General features: G+C 44.7%; 1 protein-coding gene across 1 annotated transcript in view; it reads right to left on the minus strand.

Moving 5' to 3' along the window:
* The window catches only part of ASTN2 (astrotactin 2), a 984,610-nt gene that overhangs the window by 356,923 nt on the left and 613,073 nt on the right, over positions 1-14,614 (minus strand). The window contains exon 12 of the mRNA XM_065946624.1: positions 4,818-4,984. Within this exon, the coding sequence (XP_065802696.1) occupies positions 4,818-4,984 (167 nt within the window). The remainder of the gene's footprint in view (positions 1-4,817; positions 4,985-14,614) is intronic.

Consider the following 14,614-nt stretch of genomic DNA (forward strand, 5'->3'; position numbering starts at 1 on the left):
CCAGTCACTGAGCCGCTCTGTGCCCGGCTGCCTTGACAGTAAATCAGAACCGTAAGGCTAGTACTGATGCAGGAGACAGACGGGCTCCAGGTTAGACATTTACAGCCAGCCAGCCTCCTGACTGCACTTCCTGAGGCAAGAGATAGGTGGGCTCCAGGTGAGGCATTTACAGGCGGCCTCCTGTCTGCCCTCCTCTGAAAGGGAAGTTGTAACAACGGGGTAAATAGCCAGTGTTTGAATCTTGTCAACACCTTAAGGGAATAGTCATGGCAAGAACAAACAGGGGCAAAACCCTGTCCACGTAAACGATTAAGGGATCTCCCTTCTCCCTCTTTTGGATCAAGGAAGAGACACTACACGTGCACTGAAAGTGGATCAAAAGTCAGGGGATAATTCCAGGCCATAATGAGCCTTGCTTCTCCTAGAAGCTTTCATTTTGAGATCCATCTTGGCAGAGGGGTGCTTGCATATACAGGGGGATGAGTGTCCCTGGGTAGGTTAGGTGTGGAAAAAGAAACCAGATAATTGGCCTGGAGGAAGACAAAGACCCAGAAGAACTGCCCTGTATAAATGACCACCTCTTTACTGTGCTTCTCCTCACTGGGGGGTGGCCCACACCCTCTGGCTCCAGGCTTGCATCTCTGCCTTGCTTCTACCTCATCTAAACAGCTTCTCTATGTCTTCTCCCACTTTTTGTTGTGCTGTGTCCCTAATAATAACTTTGTATCTGGATTTACAGTTTCTGCCTCCATGATAAATGTATATTTCACTGGGGGCAAAGATCCAGGGAAAAATAGCTTATAGCCTCTAGTCCTTGCTGCTCTGCGCAGGATTCCTGGTTCTCATCCAGGATCAGTTTAGTTCAGTTCAGTTGCTCAGTCGTGTCTGACTCTTTGTGACCCCATGGACTGCAGCACGCCAGGTTTCCCTGTCCATCACCAACTCCAGAAGCTTGCTCAAACTCACGTCCATTGAGTTGGTGATGCCACCCAACCATCTCATCCTCTGTCGTCCCCTTCTCCTGCCTTCAATGTTTCCCAGCAACAGGGTCTTTTCAAATGAGTCAGTTCTTCGCGTCAGGTGGCTGAAGTATTGGAGTTTCAGCTTCAGCATCAGTCCTTTCAATGAACACCCAGGACTGATCTCCTTTAGGATGGACTGGTTGAATCTCCTTGCAGTCCCAGGGACTCTCAAGAGTCTTCTCCAACACCACAGTTCAAAAGAACCAATTCTTCGGCATTCAGCTTTCTTTATAGTTCAATTCGGACATCCATATATGACTACAGGAAAAACCACAGTTTTGACTAGACGGACCTTTGTGGGCAGGATACCCAGGTTCAATTCCTGGGCAGGGAATTAAGATCTGACTTCACGCCACCTCTCCCTGCTGCCTTGCTGAGATCAGTACCTCCTTTATAGATCTGTTATGAGAATTCAACGCGCTAATGAAGAAAGCTGAGAGCCAAAAAATTGATGCTTTTGAACTATGGTGTTGGAGAAGACTCTTGAGAGTCCCTTGGACTGCAAGGAGATCCAACCAGTCCATCCTAAAGGAGATCAGTCCTGGGTGTTCATTGGAAGGACTGATGTTGAAGCTGAAACTCCATTACTTTGGTCACCTCATGCAAAGAGTTGACTCATTGGAAAAGACCCTAATGCTTGGAGGGATTGGGGGCAGGAGGAGAAGGGGAGGACAGAGGTTGAGATGGCTGGATGGCATCACTGACTCAATGGACACGAGTTTGAGTAAACTCCGGGAGTTGATGATGGACAATGAGGCCTGGCGTGCTGCAATTCATGGGGTCACAAAGAGGTGGACACGACTGAGCGACTGAACTGAATGTAATCAAAGCACTTAGCACAATCATGGCACATAGGAAGTGCTTCGTAAGGGTTAGCTGCTATTGTTAACCTGCCTGCAACAAGCTTTATGAAATTTGTGCTACCCAGGGAACTCTCAGAAGGGCACAGAGCTCTGAAACAAGTCAACAAGGTCCCCTTGAGTGAGGGTTTGTTTTCCTTGCTTAATTCAATAGCCTGCCACTTCTCTCCACCAACTTTCACATAAGTACCTGCTAATGGTTTTCATTGTTTTGTTTATAGTGCTTCTAACAAATGCGGCTAACTTCTCATTTGCATCCTTAATAGACAATTTTCAAAGACTGTTGACACTGCAGTTGGTTTTAGGAGACCTGAATTTTATCCCCATTTTCCTCCTGTTTGTCAGCATTTGGAGGAGCCTCAACAGCTCACAGCACACTTGCACTCTCTTAATTCAGTCTCATTTAAAACTTACAGAGACCTTTCTGGGCAGGGCTGGTTACTTTGTCCTTGTCTCACAGACAAGAGGTTGAGCCCCTCAGGTCACTGAGCAAGTGGAGGCCTGTTGTTGTTACTGTCATTCACTTTAGTTACTTTATTTAACAAATACCTTATAGAGCTAAATCTGTGCACTTTATAAATATTAATGTAAATTGTGATGCTGGGGCTTCCCTGGTGGGCTCAGCAGTAAAAAATCCACCTGCCAATGGAGGAGACTCAGGAGATCCAGGTCTGATCCCTGGGTGGAGAAGATTCCCTGGAGAAGGGAATGACTACCCACTCCAGTATTCTTGCCTGGGAAATCCCACGGACAGAGGAGCCTGGCGGGCTACAGCCCATGGAGTAGCAAAGAGTAGAAAATGATCTAGGACCTAGTGACTAAACAACAATAAATTGTGATGCAGTTAATGTCACGTATTTAATCCTCATAGCAACTCTATAGAGAGACACTATTATCATCCCTTTTCTACAGCTGAGAAAACTGAGGCACAGCGATGTTAAGTAACTTGCTTAAGGTCACACAGTGAGAAGCGGCAAGTTACATTACTAGCCATGTGACCTTGGACACATTACTTATCCTGAATGGAGTAACAAATGCACTTTGCACTTTTTCCATTAAGGCAGATACTATTAAAATTTCAGAGATTCCAGAGACTGAAGGTCAAGGGTCCTGAGAGTCTGGCCTGATGTCTAAGAGAAAGTTAGAGGTGGTTAGGATTGGAACCCAGAGGTACCGATTCCCCTTGACCCTGGCAGTGTGCTATGGATGCAAGAGGCCGACAGTTTCGATGTCAAAATCCATTACTGCTGTGGTCCCCTGCTGTAAATTGTTATTTGCAACAGAAGGACACCCCTCCCCCCAAGTACAATAACAATGATAAGAACACAGCTGATTCGGTATTCAGGCCTCAGATCTAAGCCCATGCATAATTTACTCAGCACTGCCCTGCAGTCACTTCAGCTGAGGAGAGACCCCATAAATTCAGGTCTGCACACACTAATTTATTTCTTATTTATTTTACTGATACATATCTAGGGCCTCTAGCGAGCTGCTCTAACACCTGCTCAAAGGTGCCTCTGGCACCAAGCGCAACTGGGGTTGGGGTGGGGAGCCCCTGAAATGAGCCCCAGAAGGAAGACCAGATCCCACAGACTGGAACCATGCGGGTAAAATTAATTTCCTGTTAAACTGAAATTAAACACTTACGCGTTCCTCCACCTCCTCTTTCATAGTTCTCGGGGCTGAAAAGGTTGTTAGATGCTCTCTTCTCCTTCTCTATCTCAGTAAAGCACTGTGTGGGTTCAGTTGCTCAGGTGTGTCCGCCTCTTTGCAGCCCTGGGACAGCAGCCCGCCAGGCTTCTCTGTCCCTGGAATTCTCCAGGCGAGAACACAGGAGTGGCTTGCCGTTTCCTCCTGCAGGGGATCTTCCCAGCCCAGGGATGGAGCCTGTGTCTCTTGCATCTCCTGCATTGGCAGGCAGATTCTCTACCTCTGTGCCACCTGGGCAGCCCAGTACTGCACTAGGCGCACTTCAATGACTAACCATCTTGCAACACAAAAGATCATTTTTCTGAGTCACAGAACGTCAAAAGGAGAACAAGCTGTCTACCATGAAGACATCAGCAGAAAGGGGATGAAGAGAAGGAAAAAGGCTGGCATTTTCTTGGGTGATGGCTAAGGATCAAATGCGATCCTAGAAGCTCTCCATGGCAGAGGTCCTGCTGCAGACATTATCAACATGGAAAACAGGGTAAACTGGAAGAGCCATTAGGCATCATTTTCCCAAAGATCTCATTTCGCAGGTGGTCAAATGGCAGCCCAGAGAGGGAGTGACTTGTCCCAGGTCACTGGACAAGTCGGTCCTAACGTGACCCCCTCCTTCCGTCTCATACTAACCTTAAAACTCAGATGAATTCTTAACAAGAGTGAGAACTTTTCGAGCTTTGCCTGCATTGTTTCCTCTCCACCTCGCCTCTCCCAAGGAACTATTCTTATCGATAGGGACATGAGGCCAAAGATGGACTAGCCTCTGAACTTGGCGCTACTTACTCCCTGCAGAGATAGAGTCGGAAGCCTGGGCTAAGCCCACATTCAGAAGCACCACACCTGCTGCTTTCTCAGTGACACCTTCAAGATGCCTGCTTTCATCTCCAAAATACACTGACCCCGGCTGCGGGGTAGATGCAGAAAGGGCAGGAGACTTTTACAGAAAAGAAGTCCCGATCCTACTAGGGTGCAGCCTGAACGTGTGTACCATTTATTATAATCACTAATCAATTATTTACCTTTCTTCTTCCATTCTTCTTCTCAATCCCCAACCCAAAGGTTAGACTGTTGCCTTTTGCCTCTGGGGCTGAAAAAGCAGAGGCATAAAGGCCATTTCAGTGAAGGTCAGAGCCAGCCAGGCCCAGGCTGCGGTTCCTGACTTTTTTTTTCTCTGCATCCATCCCACTGCTGTGAATGGAGTGGTCAGGCCTCGGGGACACAGACTCACCCGCAGAACATGAAGATGGTGCTGGAGGCGGCGTCATAGGGTAAGGGCACCGTCTGCTGCAGACACAGCTGCTCGCAGCCGCCGTTGAAGCCGTCGGAGCAGTCGATGCCTTTGGAGTGGTCGTAGCAGCCCGAGCCATCCTTCATGGGCCTCAGCTCCTCGGGGCACTGCTCAGAGGGAGAGAGAGGAGCGGGGTGGTTACGGCTGAAGAGGCGGTGGTCTCGTCACGCCCTCTCCTCTCACCTTCTGCAAAGGGGCAGGGGTCAGGACTGCAGAGAGCAGCTTAAGGTCTTATCTGACCGTGGGACTTCCCTGGCGGTCCAGTGGTTAAGCCTTCGCCTTTGAACGTAGCGGGTACGGGCTCCATCCCTGGTTGGGGACTGGGATTCCCCCAGGCTTTGTGGCCCCAAACACCAAAACATGAAACAGAGACAATTTTGTGACAAATTCACTAAAGATTTTAAAAATGGTCTGCATCTAAAAAAAATAATAATAATAATCTTTTAAAACAAAAAACAACAGAGTCTTATCTGACCAACTATTAAATAACAGCTGTGTGGCCGTGGACAAATTCCTTCACCCCTCTGAACCTCAGTGCACCCACCTGTACAATGGAACTTTTATCTACACCTGTCTTGTAAAGTTGTAAGAATGAAGGGAGGTCGTGTGTGCAGAGTGTTAAGAACTCCGTGACTGATATGGCAACCACGCAAGCAGATGTGAGCTGCTATGAACACTGCCCTTACTGGGGTCATCATCTCTACTGTGCTTATTATTACTGTCCCCCTGGGTCACTTGGGGAAGCAGCCCGATATATTTTTAAGAGCTTCTACCAATGTGAGTTTAAATTCCACATCTTCCCCTTCTTCCTGCCTGATCTGGGGTAAGTCACTCACCCTCTCTGAGTTTCAGCTTCCTACAGGCTCAGCACCTGCTCTGGTGGGTTTGGTGTCAAGCTTAAGTTGGATCGCAGGGGCTGCGGAACTTACTGTGGAATTTGGCATGCAGTTTGGTACTCATCAAATGTAATTTCTCTTCCTTCCTGTCTTGAATGTGTAACCTATTCTCCAGCCTCAAGCCTGAAGTCCTAAATGAGACTCGTACATCCCCACAAGAGGTCTCCGAAACAGTCTGCTAACCTCCAATCTGGCCTCTTCTCCATCATCCTCCTAGTAGCCACCAGTGTGATATTTCTAAACAGCATCACTCCCGAGTGCAAATAAATAAATGCATTCTAAACAACAACAGCAAAGTGAACCTTCCTAAAGCTGACAGCCAAGGTCCAGCTACTGATCCCATGGACAGATGCTTTCAAAGTCTCTGTCTAGCCACAAGCACCTTCCTCTAGGTAACCAAACAGGCTGCCCTCTGGTCCCTTGAAAACCTCACCAATTCCAACCTTGAGAACCTCAGTCGAATGCTCTTTTTGAGGGCGTGCCTGCACCTGCTAAGTGCTCTGTGAATGGAAGCTCTTATAGCCTCGGGAAAACCACCTATTTATTTAATCTAGATTCCCATCATTTGATGAAGCTGAGCTCATCTCCAGTCCAGCAGATGGAGAACGCAGTCCCAACTCTCCTGCGTTCGGGAGAGAAAATGAGGTACTAGGTTTTAATTCCAGTTGTCCGGCTGGCATTTCCTGTCCACCAAGATTAACACTCAGAGTCCAGCCCTCTTCATCCATCACTGGACGTTGCTGATTAAAATGCCCTCCCCACGTTCCTCTCCTCCCAACCAGCTCCCCTGTCCCCTCCCTCCTCCCTAAGCCATCATCCTGAACAACATCAATAACAAAACACACACCCCAAAGTTAATTTACAAAACCCACAGTAACAAAAAAAGGTCAGCTCTCTTGGAAATTAAATTTTGCCTAAGAAGAATTCATAATTACAAATGCACCAGAGAGTTCTTCGAGACACTTGAGACTGGCGCCAGGAAGGGTGACAGAGAGAGTTGGTTATAAATGGCCTTTGTCAAGCAGCAGAAAGGTTATAAAACTGGCTACATTTTGTGCTTAAAAAGAAAAATCAATTTTCCGTGGGAGTGAAGTGCTGTACATATTAATACAAGCTCAGAGGAGGCCCCTGCTTGTCTCGGAACACTCAGTGTCAGCCAGAAAGGCTCTTGGTCATGAGGTCATTTGACGGCATGTGCTGCTACCCGGGGCTGGTCTGTCTGTCTGCAGAGATGCGGGGTGAGTGCTAGAAGGGAGGGCTGACCTTCTCAGCAGGTAACAGAAGATACTACTCAATCAGGTCACTCAAAGTTCTTTCCATCAACCCCTACTGATTCCCCACCACTCTTGTTCTTTAAAACAATACATTCTATACTCCGGGCATAATCTAAGCACTTTATCTGATTTAATTCAGTTAACCTTTATGGCAAACCTATGAGGTCATATGAGAGGCTAATGCACACATGTTATGTGCGTGCTAAACTGCTTCAGTCGTATCTGACTCTTTGCGACCCACAGACTGTAGCCCGCCAGGCTCCTCTGTCCATGGGATTCTCCAGGCAAGAATATGGAGTGGATCGCCATGCTCTCCTCCAGGAGAGAGGAGATCGAACCCTCCAGGGATCGAACCCGCGTCTCTTATGCCTCTTGCATTGCAGGCGGGTTCTTTACCACTAGCACCACCTGGGGAGCCCCCCAAAGATATATCCCCATCCTAACCTTTGGAACCTGGGAATGTTGCCTTCTACAGAAAAAGCCTTTTCACAGATATAATTAAATCAACACTGTTGAGATGAAGATACTGCCCTGGTGTGATCCAGGTAGCTCTAAGTGCTGTCACAAAGGCCCTTTTAAAAGAGAAGCAGAGAGATTACACACAGAGAGAGTCATGGCGGGGGAGGCAGCGATGGGGGTGACGTGGCCACAAGTCGCCCAACACTGCAGGCACGATGCTGGAGAGGCCGGGACATTCTCCCCTAGAGCCCTGGGAGCGGGCAGGACCCTGCTGACACGCGACCTCACATGTCTGGCCTTCGGAACCTCGAGAGAACACGTCTATTTTCTCATGCCACCGCGTTTGCTAGGCCGCTCTTAAATTTCTAATCTTCAAAACTGGCGGGAGATAATAAATGCCTTTTGTTTTAAGCTGCCCAATTTGGGGATAATTTGTTACACAGCAATAGATAACTAATACAGTGAGATAAATACATCAAGCGCTTGGCACGGTGTTCGGCAGACGCTAGCTGCCAGCTGCCGTTCTGGGTATGATTAAGGAGCTTAGGATCCGGATTGAGAAATGAGAAATACACCTCTCTGTTAGACAGAGAACTAGTTACACAGGAAATGTGAAGAACCATGGTGTAATATCTGAACGGGAGAATGGAAACCCTGCGAATGTGCCTGACTGGGGGGGGGGTGTCACAGTAGGGGGGCCTGGGTCAGAGACGGCTTCTCACAGGGAGGAGACAGCCGTCACCGAAGCCAAGGGGACATTCTGATTTCTAGGAAGAGGAAGTACAGAACCCTTCCCAGGAATACCACGCATGTGCCCGGTGACCTGGTACTGAGCTGGGCCTCAGCTTTCTTTCTTTAAATAGGGGGGATAGCTTGAAGACGGGACATGATGAGACCGGAGATTAGGGTGATTTCAGTCTTGAAATGCACACAGGCCTTGGATACTGAGCATCTAGGCAAGTGCTGCCCCTCTGAAACAGTCTCAGGTTCCTCATCTGTAAGACAGAAATAAGAATGCCTTTCTGGGAGGTATTTCTGGAGACCCTGTGAGAAAACAACCTAGAATATCTGGCTCAGAACCTAGCACATCATAAGCATTCAGTGAATGAAGGATAAATGAATAGGTAAGTGGAACAAACGATAAATGGACGAACCCATTCCCCCCACAAAGCCTAAGTGGGACTCTCAGTGCATCTTTTCTTTCTCACCCATCTAAGTCCTTCACTGGATCATTTAACAAACGTATACTGAACATCTACTCAGTGCTAAGCATACAAGCTGGGTACTGGACATGCAGCAGTAAAGAAGACAAGCAAGACCTTGTTCTTGGGGAATAAATTCTAGAGAGACGACAAATAATTAACAGGAAGTAAAATGATTATTTCATAGTGTAAAGAAATACAACAAAAGTTCAGTTCAGGTCAGTCGCTCAGTCGTGTCCGACTCTTGGCGACCCCATGAGTCACAGCACACCAGGCCTCCCTGTCCATCACCAACTCCCAGAGTTTACCCAAACTCATGTCCACTGAGTCAGTGATGCCATCCAACCATCTCATCCTCTGTCGTCCCCTTCTCCTCCTGGCCCCAGTCCCTCCCAGCATCAGGGTCTTTTCCAATGAGTCAACTCTTTGCATGAGGTGGCCAAAGTATTGGGGTTTCAGCTTCAACATCAGTCCTTCCAATGAACACTCAGGACTGATCTCCTTTAGGATGGACTGGTTGGATCTCCTTGCAGTCCAAGGGACTCTCAAGAGTCTTCTCCAACACCACAGTTCAAAAGCATTAATTATTCAGTGCTCAGCTTTGTTTATAGCTCAACTCTCACATCCATACATGAGTACAGCAAAAGTACAATATGATAAAAAGTGAATGGGGATAGAGTCAAAGAGGTGTATAAACTGAGCACTTGAGCGAAGCCTGAACAGTGAGTGGAATCTCCCAGCAGAATATAAGTGGAGAGAGTTATCCAAGAAGTAATAGCAAGTATGAAAGTCCTGAGGCAGGAACAGTGTTGTCCTATCCATGGAACAGAGGAGACCAATGCAGCTGAAGCTCCATGAGACAGGAGTACACAAGGTTAGCATAAGGCAAGCGGGCAGAGGTATGAAGGGACCAGATCACTTAAGCCAGGGGTTGGCAAACTGTGGTCTATAGGACAAATGTAGGCTGAGAAATGTGCTTTTTTCTTTTTAATTATGCATTTAAAAATGTTGAGATACTTAGAGATTCACATGAAGCTTTAAGAAACAACACTCAAATGGTAAAGAATCTGCCTGCAATGTGGGAGACCAGGGTTCCATCCCTGGGTCAGGAAGATCCCCTGGAGGAGGGCATGGCAACCCACTCCAGTATTCTTGCCTGGAGAATCCCCATGGACAGAGGAGCCTGGCGGGCTACAGTCAATTGGGGTCGCAGAGAGACAGACACGACTGAGCGACTAACCACACACAGCACAACACAGAAAGATACGATGAGTTACCAGTTTCCCTCAACGGTAAAATCTCGCCAAACTATAGTAACGTATCACAACCAGGATATATAGAGAGACAATCAAGACACAGAACATTTCCACCACTGCGTTCATCCCTCCTCTTGCCCTCTTAAAGCCATACCCTCTGCTCCCCTGACTCCCTCCCCGAGTACTTGGCAACAACCAGTATGTTCTCAATGCCTATAGTGTTTGTCATTTCAAGACTGTCACATAAATAAAATCATAAATAAAATGAACTTTTTAGGAGTTGAATTTTTTCATTTAGCATATCTTATATTCATCCCGGTGGTTTCAGGTATCAGTATTTAGTTCCTTTTTAAATGAAGAGCATTATGCTATGGCATGGATGGACTATGCAAGTGTGTGTGTGTTAGCTGCTTCAGTCCTGTCCGACTCTTTGCATCTCCATGGACTGTTGCCTGCCAGGCTCCTCTGTTCATGAAATTTCCCAGGGCAGAATACTTGGAGTGGGTTGCCATTTCCTTCTCTCGGGTATCTTCCTGACCCAGGGATTGAACCTGCGTATCTGGCATCTCCTGCACTGGCAAGTAGATGATTTACTGCCACACCACCTCGTAAGCCCTAAAACTGCACTGGTGTGCAGGACTTTTTGTGAGGATGTTAGTTTTCATTCCCCTGGGGGAAAAAAGGACAAGGAGTATAATTTCTCAGTTGTATGATAATTCCATGTCTAATATTTTTAGGAAGCTGCCAAACTTTTCCAAGGTGGTGGTACCAATTTAAATCCCCACAAGCAAAATACGAGCAGGCCAGTTTCTCCACCTCCTTGTCAACATCTGATGTTGTGAATATTTTTCATTTTAGCCACCCTGGCAGGGGTGTAGTCATACCCGAACTGTGGTTTCAGTTTGCATTTTCCTAATACTTAGTGATGCTGAGCATCTTTTGTTTATTTGCCATCTCTATATCCTTTTCAGTGAGATGTCTCTCAAAGTTTTTTGCTCATTTTCTAATTGGATTGTTTATCATCCATAAGGTCTGAGAGTTCTTTATATATTCCAGACATTAGACTTTTGTCAGATATGCAGTTTGTAAATATTTTCTTTCCCACTTTGTAACTTGTCTTCTCATCTTCTTCCACTGAGCTTTCACAGAGCAAATGTTTTCCATTTTGATGAAATCCAAGTTATCATTTTCTCTTTTATGGATCATAAAAACTATATCTTGGAATCTAAGAACACTTTGCCAAGCTCAAATTTCAAATAGTTGCTCATGTGCGTGTGTATGTGTGTGTTCTGGAAGTGTTATAGCTTTATGTTTTACAGTTAATTCTAATTCTATGATGCATTTCAAGTTAATTTTTATACAAGGTGTGAGACGTACCCCGAGTACTACATCTCCAGTGAAATTATCCAAGCTTACAGATTTCTTTGAGGGGAGTTTTTAAGCTACATTTCCAATTTTCTTAAAAGTTAGAGGGGGACTTCCCTGGTGGTCCATGGCTAAGACTTTGCACTTCCAATACAGGGGACCTGGGTTCAATCCCACATGCTGCAACTAAGATTCAGCAAGCTACAATGAAGATCAAAGATTCTGTGTGCTGCAACGAAGACCGGTGCAGCCAAAAATAAAAAAGAAAGTTACAGGGCAATTCAAATATCTATTTCATACTGGGTGAATTGTCATATTTTGCATTTTTCAAGGAAATAGTCCATTTCATTTAGGTTGTCAAATAAATGTGGGTATAGCTATTTGTAGCAGTCCCTTATTAACCTTTTTGATGTTTGCAGGGTCTATAGTGATATCATCTGTCTTATTCCTGACACTGGTAACTTGTATCTTCCCTTTTCTTTAGAAGTCTTGCCATTCTGTTTATTTTTTCAAGTTTTCTGGTGGTTCATTGGTAACTTGTATCTTCCCTTTTCTTTAAAAGTCTTGCTATTCTTTTTTTTTTTCCAAGTTTCCTGGTGATTCAGACAGTAAAGAATCTGCCTGTGATGCAGGAGACCTGGGCTTGATCCCTGAGTCAGGAAGACCCCCTGGAGAAGGGAATGGCCACCCACTCCAGTATTCTTGCCTGGAGAATCCCATGGACAGAGGAGCCTGGCGGGCTGCAGGCCGTGGTTTGCAAAGAGTCAGACACGACTGAGCGACAAACACTTTATTCCTGATGTCGGTAACTTGGGTCTTCCCTGCTCTTGTCTTTAAAAGCCTTGTCATTTTATTCATTTTTTCAACTTTCTTGACATTTTCAAATAACCTTTTTTGTTGTTTCATTGATTTTTATCTATTTTTCTGTTTTCAATTGTATTGATTTCTTCTGTTTGATTTGGGTTTATTATTCTCCTTTTAGTAGATTCTTGAAATAGGAACTTAGATTATTCATTTGAGATTTTTTTTTTCCCTAATACATGCATTCATGGCTATAAATTTCCTCCTCATTAAATATAAAGACTTTCACTTTAAGGAAAAGGATGAATCACTGTGCTGTGTCCCACAAATTTTGATATATTGTCTTTTTATTTCATTCTGTTCAATGTATTTTTAATTTCCCTTGAGACTTCCTCTTCGACCCATAGATTATTTAGAAATATGGTGTGTAGTTTTCAGGTATTTAGGTGTTTAGGTGTTCCAGGTGTTATCTATTACTGCTTTCTAGTTTGATTCTGTGGTGGCTGGAGTCCACATTCTGTATGATTTAAATGCATTACATTTGTTGAGACTTTTACCACGGCCCAGAATACGGTCTATCTCAACACATGTCCCATAGGCACTTAAAAAGAATGTGCTCCGTTGTTGCTGAGCAGAGAGTTCTATAAATGTTAACTAGATCCTTTCAGTCGGAGGTGTTACTAAGCTAATCTATAACACTGTTCACTTTCTAATTGTTCTATCAGTTGTTGAGGGGAGTTATGGAAGGATCCAGATATAACTGTGCATTAGTCTATTTTTCCTTTCAGTTCAATTAGTTTTTGCTTCATACATTTTGCAGTTCTGTTGTTTAATGCATAAATATCTATGATCTCTATGTCTTCCTGGTGGACAACCCTTTCATTATTATATTCAGAGTCCTTCTCTTTGCTCTAAGGCCTACTTTATGGGATTAATAAAGCTACTTCAGCTTTTGTTTGCTATGCATATATCTTTTTCTGTTTACTCTCAAATCTACCTAAATCATTATATGTGAAGTGAATTTCTCATAGAGAGCATATAATTGGGTCATGATTTTTTAACCACTCTGCCAATTTCAGTTTTTTAATTTGTGTAGTAAGATCACTTACATTTAATGTGATTCACGGTATCTTGGAACTTAAGTCTACTGGCTTATTTTCTGTTTACTGATCTCTGCTTTTCATTTCTCTACTTTCTTTGTCTTACCTTCCTGTGGGTTACTTGAACATTTTTTAGAACTACATTTTAATGTATCTATAATATTTGGGGACACATCTCTTGGTATAGTTTTAGTGGTTGTTCTATTATGCATAACTCATTCTAGTGTACTGGTGACAATATTCACTAGTTTAATTGATATATCGAAAACTTACTTCTCTTTATGTCCTTTTATCCTCACCCATTTATAACATAATTTTCTTAAAAGTGAAAGTGAAAGTCACTCAGTCATGTCTGACTCTTTGCAACCCCATGAACTATACACTCCATGGAATTTTCCAGACCAGAATACTGGATGGGTAGCCTTTCCCTTCTCCAGGGGATCTTCCCAACCCAGGGATCAAACCCAGGTCTTGCACATTGCAGGTGGATTCTTTAGCAGCTGAACCACAAGGGAAGCCCAAGAATACTGGAGTGGGTAGCCTATCCCTTCTTCAGCAGATCTTCCTGACCCAGGAATTGAACTGGAAGATCCCCTGGAGAAGGGAAAGGCTACCCACTCCAGTATTCTGGCCTGGAGAATTCCATGGACTGTACAGTTCATGGGGTCGCAAGGAGTCAGACATTGACTTTCACTTCACCAGGGAAATAAAGGGTGCAAGAGGATGTGGTAATTTTCTTAAGTATTCTTGTAAATACACAGTTGTCTCTCAGTATCCATAGCAGATTGGTTCCAGCCCTCCTCATGGATACCACACTCCACTGACGCTCAAGTCCCTTATATGGCCTGGTACAGTGAACACAGTTACAGATACTCCACATCTGCAGGTTGTCTGTCCACAAATCCAACCAACTGGGAAATTTACACCTGAGATTGTTGAATCTGTGGATGTGAAACCTGGGGATATTGGGTGGACCGTATTTAGAAGTACATCAGATATTGCCATCATTTTGGCTTTAATCATAAAAACACAATGAAGATAACTCAAGAGGAGAAAAAAGGTCTAATGCAATTACCTATATCGTTGATAACCGTGTTCGTTCTCCCCTTCCAGTGTTCCAAGATTTTTTCTTTTATGATTGCTTTTATGTTTGGTAACTTTCATTAAGCATTTATTTAAGCTAAGTCTGCAGGTGACAAATTTTCTTAGTCTTCCTGCATCCTAGGATATCTTCATTCTCCTTCATTCCTAAAGGATTATTTTATAGGACACAGGCTTCTGGGATGACAGATCTATTTTTTTATTCATTACTTGCAAAATGTTATGCCACTTCCTTCTGGCCTCCATGATTTCTTATGAGAATTCATCATCATTCAAAATGGTT

This window comes from Muntiacus reevesi, chromosome 10 (genome assembly GCF_963930625.1).
Source record: "Muntiacus reevesi chromosome 10, mMunRee1.1, whole genome shotgun sequence".
Classification (NCBI taxonomy): Eukaryota; Metazoa; Chordata; class Mammalia; order Artiodactyla; family Cervidae; genus Muntiacus; species Muntiacus reevesi.